The sequence below is a fragment of the Electrophorus electricus genome, chromosome 6 (assembly GCF_013358815.1).
Source record: "Electrophorus electricus isolate fEleEle1 chromosome 6, fEleEle1.pri, whole genome shotgun sequence".
Classification (NCBI taxonomy): domain Eukaryota; kingdom Metazoa; phylum Chordata; class Actinopteri; order Gymnotiformes; family Gymnotidae; genus Electrophorus; species Electrophorus electricus.
In genome coordinates this window covers 21,302,034-21,311,641 of record NC_049540.1, presented here as the reverse complement: position 1 = coordinate 21,311,641, position 9,608 = coordinate 21,302,034, and the positions used below count along the sequence as shown (strand labels likewise).

At 52.1% G+C, this 9,608-nt stretch overlaps 1 protein-coding gene across 2 annotated transcripts in view; it reads right to left on the bottom strand.

The window, feature by feature from the left end:
- Positions 1-2,069: 2,069 nt before the first annotated feature.
- The window catches only part of zgc:100829 (uncharacterized protein LOC445149 homolog), an 18,223-nt gene continuing 10,684 nt past the window's right edge, over positions 2,070-9,608 (bottom strand). For both annotated transcript variants that reach the window (XM_027022685.2, XM_027022686.2), the window contains exons 7-8: positions 8,378-8,594; positions 2,070-4,685 (exon numbers count right to left, since the gene is read on the bottom strand). In XM_027022685.2, the coding sequence (XP_026878486.2) occupies positions 4,450-4,685; positions 8,378-8,594 (453 nt within the window). In that variant the 3' untranslated portion in view covers positions 2,070-4,449. The remainder of the gene's footprint in view (positions 4,686-8,377; positions 8,595-9,608) is intronic.

The window sequence follows — 9,608 nt, the reverse complement described above, 5'->3', positions numbered from 1 at the left end:
GGGGGTTGGGGGGTCATCAGGATTGCCCAGTGACCAGGTATGGTCTCTCCTGGGGGGTGCACACATGGTGGTGTGTCCGAATGCCCAGGCCTAGAGCACAAGCGTAGAGTCTCTGGGTTTATCAAGGTTGGTAATGCTACGGTTATTGAAAACAGACACTACACACACACACACACACACACACACACGCACGTACACACATTTCAAAAAACAAAAAACAAAAAAAGACTTTAAGAGTGCTTGCAGGTTTGCACTAGTGCTTTATGGGTAAACTTTTGTATGGCGGCGGCAGGACTGGCACTGCGTGTCCACCGTGGACGTCGCATGGCGACGCGAATCATTTGTTTGCGGCTCTCGGCCTGCTTGTGTTGCCTTCGCACCAATCATGTAGGGCTTTCCTCCGAGGACGAAGGCAGAAAGTCGATGTCCATTGAGCATGTCCAAGCAGCGTGTCACCAGCGGGCCCCTCCCCCGCTGCAGCCCCGTGACTGCGTACGGTCTGCCTCTCATGTGACCGGGCCGAGACGGAGCCTGTGGCGAGAACAAAGCCTCGCTCTACTTTCCCGGCCTGACCACGCCGCTCCTGCTGCAGGTGGACACTCTGGCGCACGCACCGGCCATCAACCCAGATTTTTTGGTGCATGGATACGTGCGTGTGTGTGTGTGTGTGCGTGCGTGTTTGGCTGGCGAGCAGGGAGTTAATGCGGCAGGGCCGTGGCAGTCGTCCTGCCCCTCAGCCAGATTAATCATGCAGGAGAGACGCAGCAGGCCCGCTCCCCGTACCCGGGGGCTGAGCTGGGCGCGCATACTTCCCCTATCACATGGCCCAGACCCTCACTCCTCTCTCTCTCGCTCCCCTCTCCAGGGAGGAGGGGAGGGGGGGGGAAGCGCCCCAGAAGGCCGTGCATTTCTTCCTCTCCCTCTCTCCCTTTTTTCCCCACTCTTTCTCTCCACCCCCCCCTCCCCCGTCTGTGGGCGTCGGAAGATAGAGGCAGGCGGAGGAACACAGAAGCGTCCATCTCCCCTGTGCGCCGGCAACAACAACGACTCCTTTTTATCTTTCATCGGAGGGCCCCGTCGGTGGTGGCCAGGCTGAGGGGAGGAGGAGGAGGAGGAGGAGGAGGAGGAGGAGGAGGAGGAAGGGGGCGTGAGGGAGGCTGCCAAGGGCCTCCCGCACTCTCCTGGAAACGGCTCGCCAACGTCTCTGTGCGTCAGAGAAGAGCCATTCCCATTGTTGCACTCCCAGGCGCAGGACTGGGATCCAACTCCCATTCGAGTACACATGTGTGACTGCGTGTGTGTGTGTGTGTGTGTGTGCGTGCGTGCGTGTGTGTGTGTGTGTGTGTGCGTGCGTGTGTGGGGAACGGAGATGACACCCTGAAGGATGGAGCCGACGATGAGGAGTTGTCACACATTAGTTTGGACTGAATCTCCGTGCAGTACAACACAAGTACATCTGGTGCCAGCAGATTCGTAGTAAGAATGTAACAATCCGTGCCTTCACAGTTCCAATACGCACATGACTAAGCACAGATGAACACACAGATAAACAAGCATCACCTTGAACAAGAGGCAGCAGTAATGATCCTCAGACGAACTCCAAGTGCGTTTATTAGGCGACACGTCAGATAAACCAACACACTATAACACCATCCAGCATTACATGTATATATTTTTAAGCTGCAATTAAGACAAAGCTGTATATATTCATCGGTAGTCCAGAATTGTCATTGTTTTGACCAGCTAATAGGTTTGGTCCTGCTGCCTCACTCTGACTTCCTCTCTTTCTCTCCTTGTGCTGTGGAGAGGGCCAAGCCAAGAGGTTCATCGGACACCGGGTTTTGGTTTTACCACATACTACATTATCAGATACTCCATTTTGGCTTTATCAGATACTACGCAGAGATGATGCATCAGACGTGGCAATGACCGGAAAATAGTTGGAAGGTTTCCATTAACATAAGTATGTAGTCAGACTGAGAAGACTCCGACTCGCATACACCCCCTAGGCATGACAAAGTGCTCCCCTTTACATCTCAGTATGTATAACAAAAATGCAGAGTCACAGAGGATTTGGCTTGTTTTTATTGCAGAACTGTGACCATTCCACACGCAGACGTCAGCCCACACTCATCCACACATGTGCCATGGACACAAGTTGTCAGCCTATATGGAGACACCATATACAACACCTCCCTCAATGACGCAATGCAACACAGGAGAACCAAAAATTGTAACCAAATATTACACCCCGAACACTGAAAACTGTTTACAGAACATTGGAAAAAACCCACTATCAAAGGTGATTGACATCTGACTGGCCAATAATTAGATTACAAAAGCTGGAAGAGGAGGAGCTATGCTCCCTTAAGTAGAAGTTCACTTTGTATAGTCAGACAGGATTGCAAAGAACAGAAGAGAAGTAAACACGGAAGAATCCTGCCCTTGCTGTCTTAAAAAAAGCTTCAGGTAGACTCACAGGGGAATTGTTTTTGGTGTCAGGAAGAACCCTTTCAGAGGCTGAGGAAAAGCCATCTATAAATGGTCTACAGCGTGGAGGCATTCTCTAAACCTTGACCCAAAAGTGGGGACTTGTCGTAATATCTTGATGTCATCATGCACACAAGGTGTCTATTGACTGGGTGCAAGAATTTGAAACTGCAACCTTGTGTTTGTGAAGATGACCGTAACCTTGTGTTTGCAGAGATGACCGTAGCCTTGTGTTTGCGGAGATGACCGGACCATTGTGTTTGTAAAGATGACTGTAGCCTTGTTTGTGAAGATGACCGTAACCTTGTGTTTGAGAAGATGACTGTAACTTTGTGTTTGTGAAGATGAACGTAGCTTTGTGTTTGTGAAGATGACCATAACCTTGTGTTTGTGAAGATGACTGTAACCTTGTGTTTTTGGAAGATGACCGCATCCTTGTGTTTGTGAAGATAACCGTAACCTTGTGTTTGTGAAGATGACCGTAACCTTGTGTTTGTAAAGATGAACGTAGCTTTGTGTTTGTGAAGATGACCGTAACCTTGTGTTTGTGAAGATGAACATACCTTTGTGTTTGTGAAGATGACCGTAACCTTGTGTTTGTGAAAATGACCGTAACCTTGTGTTTTTTTAGATGACCGTAGCCTTGTGTTTTTGAAGATTACCGTAACCTTGTGTTTGTGAAATAATCACACAGTCTCCCTTTCAGGGCTTTTAACATCCGTGTCGGCCCCGGATGGGAACCCATTACGTGTTGAACGGCAGGACACCAGCGGAAGCCCTTTTGGGATTTTAAGGAAGGACTTTAAGGCGCCTTGGCCGAGGTTTCCAGTCTAGGTGATTAGCGGCACATCTGCCCAAATGCTCATTCAAACCTCCGGGCTGAGGATGCATCGCAAAGGATGCATCTCAGCTGTAATGGACAGTGACCCCTGACCCCCACATGACCCCTGCCCTCTTTAGGAGGGCTCTAGACTTGGCGGTCCATACAGGACTACTGGCATCGTCTGAGCCGTCGCACAGAAATGTCTCTCAGCCCTAGTGAGTCACCCCCTACCCGGCTTTCTGAAGAAGGCATGCTCTCTGACTGGAGGCCAACGGAGCTGTATCCCCAACACTTCATTTCCCATAAAGCCGCTTGAAGAGGTCAAAGGCGACATGCCATGCGCACAATCACACTCTGACCTTACATCGAAGAGTCGGTAGTCACTAACCTGAAGAATCATGCAGTTATTTTGCTTACATTTCTGTCAATGTCCCGGCATATTACAGCGCAAAAACAGGACCTAAACAGCTCGAGAAGCACGTGAGCGAAATGGCTTTAATGGGAAATCTTATCTAAAAACATTATTTTCTATTTTCTTTCATTTGCTTGAGGAGAAATGCGTTTTCCACTGTAATGCGCCTTCAGGCTGAAAATGCCTACTTCCTGGTTTTCTTTCAAATAAGCCATCAAAACGTATCCTCTCATTAGTCCTGTTAACTGCTTCTTTTCAGAAATGTGAAAAGCGTTTAGCAGCTCCTGCAGAGGGCTGAGAAGGGCCAGAGCAGTGACAGACAACTGAGTCATATAAAAAAACAAGTGTGGAATTCCAGACAAAAAAATTGTAATGGTAAAAACAACTTAAAAAATGTAACTGTGATATAATAAAGACAACAAGGTCGCTAGGAATACAGAGAAGACAGAAAAAAAGTGTAAAAAACCAGTAAAATCAGAACATGATGCATGTGTCTCACTCCTGCTAAGAAGACTGTCACTACAATAAAAACAAAAACAACAACAAAAACACCCCACCACAAACACCCTTCATCGTGCCGCACTCCCAGTGTAATCGCAGCAGTGGGGTAGTTCCAGAGAGAGTCTCTCACCGCACACAGGTGGCTGTGCGACCTGCGCGACCTGCACGACCTGCGGGCGTCCGCTTCGTCCGGGCTCCGACGCAGGACACGCCCGCTGCCTCATTACCTGAGCAAAGGGGAGGGGCGGAGCTGCAGGTGACTCGGCTTGGTGGGCACTGGCGGTTTGCTGGCCCTGGGAGGAGTCTGTGAGGGGGTGGAGTCACAAGTCACGCTGAAGGTCTTCATCAGCTCGGCCACGCGGCCCCGCCCCGAGCAGCTGTCCCCGCCCACCGTGGACTCGGACTCCGCCTCCACGGACAGAGACCGCTTGGAGGCGGCCGTCACACGGAAATCTCTCCCTGGGAGGTGGACAGAGAGAGAGAAGCAGGAAGGAGTGGCTGAGTGCAACTGTAATGTGACGTGATGAGCTGGATACGGGAGAGGTCCTAGCAAAAGTGGGACATATTAACTGATGGCATTATGACGTTCCTCGATCCGGCTCAGGGAGGCAGGCTGTATCTGCGCTCCCATATTTCCCCTGGCCCTGCTCCTCTTGGCCCTCCCTGTGTCTCCTCCCTCTGCTGTGCTCCCCCTCTCCACACAGCTCCTTTTTTTCCCCTCTGTCCCTGGCTCTTTCTTCCTGGGCTGCAGACTGCCAGACCGGAGGTCGTCGGCGAAGGAAGTGGAGCAGGGACGCAGCTGGGTATGGTTGGTGCATGTGTGTGGTTGTGTGTGTGTGTGTGTGTGTAATTGGGGGATGGAGGGATGGGAGATGAGGAAAGGAGGGCCGCAGGGATGGTGGTGGAGAGCAGACAGACGCTGCTCAGACACCAGAAGGCTTGAGGAACTGCGTATTTTTAGCCCCGTCCCCGGGGGACACAGATGTGTGAGCTCTCTCTCTCTCTCTCTCTCTATCTCTATCTCTCTCTCTCTATCTCTCTCTCTCTCTCTCGCAAACACACACACACACACTTGTACACACACACACACGTGCACACACACACACGCACACGCACACACACGCACACACGCGCACACACGCGCACACACGCGCACACACACACTTACCCCTTCTCGCTTTCACGCACAAACTCCGACACGCTTATTTTTATTTTTTTTTGCCTTTCCACTCCACACAAACTCTGTCTCACCAACACACAGCATCTCTGCCGCACACACACACGCACACACACACACACACACACACACACACACACACACTCGCACACATGCACACACACACACGCACGCACGCACGCACACACACACACACACACCCTGCTGTTTCCGATGAGCAGAGTGTCCCAATATTCCCCACTGTGAGTCACGAGGTGGCGCGGCCAGCGAGGAAGCCAGGAGCTGTTTCCCAGCAGCCGCAGGGACCCGTCAGCCATGCGGGGACAGGTCCCAACCGCTCCTCCACACAGCACCACCAGGGTGGCTGTCTTCCTCTCTCTCTCTCTCTCTCTCTCTCTCTCTCTCTCTCTCTCTCTCTCTCTCTCTCTCTCTCTCCCCTCTATCTGCCCCCCCCGGCCCCTGACCTGTGGTTCCTGTGCTAATGTCCTTTCGCCGCACTGCGTGGGCCTGCCTCTGATTGTCTCACTGTGTTGTGTGGTCGCCACGGAAACCCTGGACAGGCTCCAGCGACCTAGGCGGGCACACATGCACGCACAGCACTCTCACACGTACGCACGCATGCACACACACACACACACACACACACACAGGCAAATACACACACACGCGAGCACACTCACAGGCACGGTCACACTCGTAGTCCAAAGCTGTTTGATCCACCACGTTCTCCACGCCCCACTAATAGCCTGTGCTGTGCCCTACAAACACATCCCATATGTGTGTGTGTGTGTGTGTGGGTGTGTGTGTGTGTGTGTGTGAGTGAGTGCAAGTGTGTGCTGGTACATGTTAGCGTCCCGCGCCACTCCCTCTTGTTAGCTGACACCAGTGTAAAGCCTAGCACCTCCCCATGCTACCACTCGCCCCTGCACGGCTTTCTGCGCTCTCCCATAACCTCCCGCTTCCTCCCCCGGCACACACACACACACACACCCTGATCCGTGAAGAGCTATGGAACCTGAGCCTGAGACCCCCCCCCCCCCCCCCCCCCCCCCGCACCCCCGCCAACCGTGCAGTCAGTTGTGGCAAAGCCTGGAAACACCTGATCATGAGCACCAAACACCAACTCTCCCCTCTCCTGCTCTCTCTCTCTCCTTCTCTCTCTTTCGCTCACTCTCTCTCTTCCTTCCCTCCATTTGCCCGTCAACAATCGGTTTGTGAGCGGGCTATAAGTGGGACGTTTCTATTTCCCCTCCAAAAATCCGCACGCGCGCACGCACACGCGCACGCACACACACATGCACCCACACACACACAGAACCAGGCAGATGCGAGGAGAACTGCACCAACATCCTCAGAAACAACAACAAAAAAAAAAGGGTGCTATCTCTTTAAATGCCCCCACCTCTGAGGGAAGGGGGGTGGGGTGGTGGGCGCAAGTGGGGCAGAGGGCAGAATTCCGGAGCGGCACGTCTGTGCGCTGATCCAGGCCGCGGGGGGGTCACGGCTGCCAGAGGGGGAGGGGGAGGGGGTCTGAGCGGAGTGGAGGCTGGGGGCCCTGTCACTTATCAGCTCCGGCCGAGCGTCGCCCAGGGCCAGAGTCGGGAAGCAGCACAGGAATGTGTGTCCTTCCCTCTGAAGGTGAAGAGAGGAGACGCAACGCACACACACACACACACACACACACACACACACACACACACACACACGCACACACACACACACACACGCACACGCGTGCACAAATGCACCCACGCACGCACGCTTACACGTACGCATGCATACACGCATAGACGAAGCCAGCAGCTGCGGGAGGCTGTTACACTCGCACGCATATGTGCACCCACAGGAACCAATTCACACACACGCACACACACACACACACACATGCACGCACGCACACACACACACACACACACACACACACACACACACACGCACACACACCCCTACAGCAAATCCCTCTTATCCTCTAAAATACAAATCAGAAGAGCGGTGTGTGACAGGGCTAAATCAGAAAGGTACTGGCAGATAGTTCCATGATGAAAGGTGATCGTGTGCGTTCAGGTCCAGCCTTCACACACGCACACACACACACACACACACACACACACACACACACACACACACACACACACAAACACACACAGCAGTTATTCTGTAGAGTTTCCATAAATGGGACTGTATATATATATGAAAGAATATATACTACATGAAGAGAGTGTTTGCTTACTTTACCTGTGCAGGTAAAGCAATGAGTCTTTAGCAGCTGTAGTGTATTTATGTGTCCAGTAGGGGGCATTGATAAAAGTTATTTATATGTAATACCTAATAACACACACTGGATGGTGCTAGTCTAGCTTTTAGGGGACACTGGTTCAACGATCACTGGCTATATGTGTTTGGAGTGAACTACAGCTCGTAGCTGAGTGCCGATATACAGCGTGGAGAAACCGGCTGAGAATGGACACAAACATAACACACAGAGACATAAAACAACAAAAGGCCCTGATACGCAAGATGCATAATCGAGGATGTCTTTAAACAGGTCCAAAAGCACTGAGACAAAAGTCAAATGAGACGAGAGTCCCCCCGCCCCGTGTTGGTCCATGACCTGGGTGTTCAGAGACAGAAATAAGCTTTCACAAGTGCAGTCTGGCCAAGGTCTGCCAGGTCATAAAAATTCCAGTAGTCTAGGCCTGTTCAGCATATGGTGAAAAAGATCAACTCTCAATTTATACGTGACACGGGGTGAAGCAGTCAAAGAGACTACAGTTTAAAGCTACTGTTAAACAAAGAAAGAAATAAACAAAAACTTAGCAGTCAGTCTCGCTAAAATAAACAACACAAAGACTAGTGCAGATTCTTGCCAGCCAGTAAAGAAGGCAAGAAAATAAACGTCGGCATTTGGCACATACTACTCTCACACAAACACACTCACACACACGCGATCAGAGATTAGCCAATAGCTCCTCACCTTTGCCAGTGTTAGGATCAGGCGGCTGGTTTGGGTGGAGCCTGCTTGTGACTGACAGCGGGTTGGCCTTCTCCTGCCTGTCCCGGGGCGCGAGGCTTTGCAGGACGCTGGATATCTTAGGCATAGCCCTTAGGTGTGGCCGGTAGCTGACGATGGAGGAAGGGGCAGAGTGTTCTGCGTCGTCGCCCAATCCGGCGGCCCCCTCTGCTTCTCGGACCTGGAGGTGTGTGGTGGGGGGGGGGGGGGGGGGGCTGAGGTTAACGCAGGTGCTCATACACTGCAGCCCAGTAGAACACCAGCATAACACGTCTCCCATGAAGAGCTGACTTATAGCGAGGGACGGGATTCGGAAAACGGAAGGGATGTGTTTGGGGTGCGTCAGATTTCTGGGCTTGATCTGAGATTACAGCGTCACGGTATTTGTGTCACGGCCCTCGAGGTCCAGGTCTTACCGATTTTCAGGTGTGACGTCAAGTGTCCAACCAGGTACATTAATCATTTAAGCATCTCTGACGGATTACAAAATCCAGGATCAGATTTGGATTTGAGATCCAGATTGGAATACTGCTGGGTTAACACTATCACTGGAAGCAACGCGGTGATCAGAGTCAATTCTCCAATCCATTGGCTTCCCAATCATCAATCACAGAAAATCTCGCTAGCCCCTCCCCCTTTCCCCCTCCACCTCTTTCATCTTCTCCGTGTCTGCTTTCATACCATCCCCCTACGGGCTGCCTGAAAGTGGTCGTCGAATCATTTTCAAGTTAAAAAACAGCACAAAAAACAGCAAAATGTTGCACACTTCCTGTGCAACCAGCATGGAGCCTGAGAGCCTGCTGTGGATCCTACGCACAAACACAGTTTTAATGGCTCCGCGGGGCACAAGAAATAGCTCTGGCCAGGGCCGTATCAGGATGGTGGTGGTGCATGCGTGTGTGTGTGTGTGTGTGTGTGTGTGTGTGTGTGTGTGTGTTTGTCACTGTGCAGCGTGGAGCGAGAGAAGCTGCCCCTGTCCTAGCCTCTGGAGACGATCCCACAATCCCATCCATCTGCGCGTGACGCGTCCTCCGTCTCTGACACTTTAATTCCCCGATCAACTTTATCAACCATCTGCTCCAGGGGAGCGCGGGGCCACGGCTCTGCCCCCTCCGGCCTTCTCCGAATGGAGCGCGCGCTCCCCCTCTCTGCACGCCGGCCCCGGCATTAGCCCCACGCTGAGGCCATCTCTCTA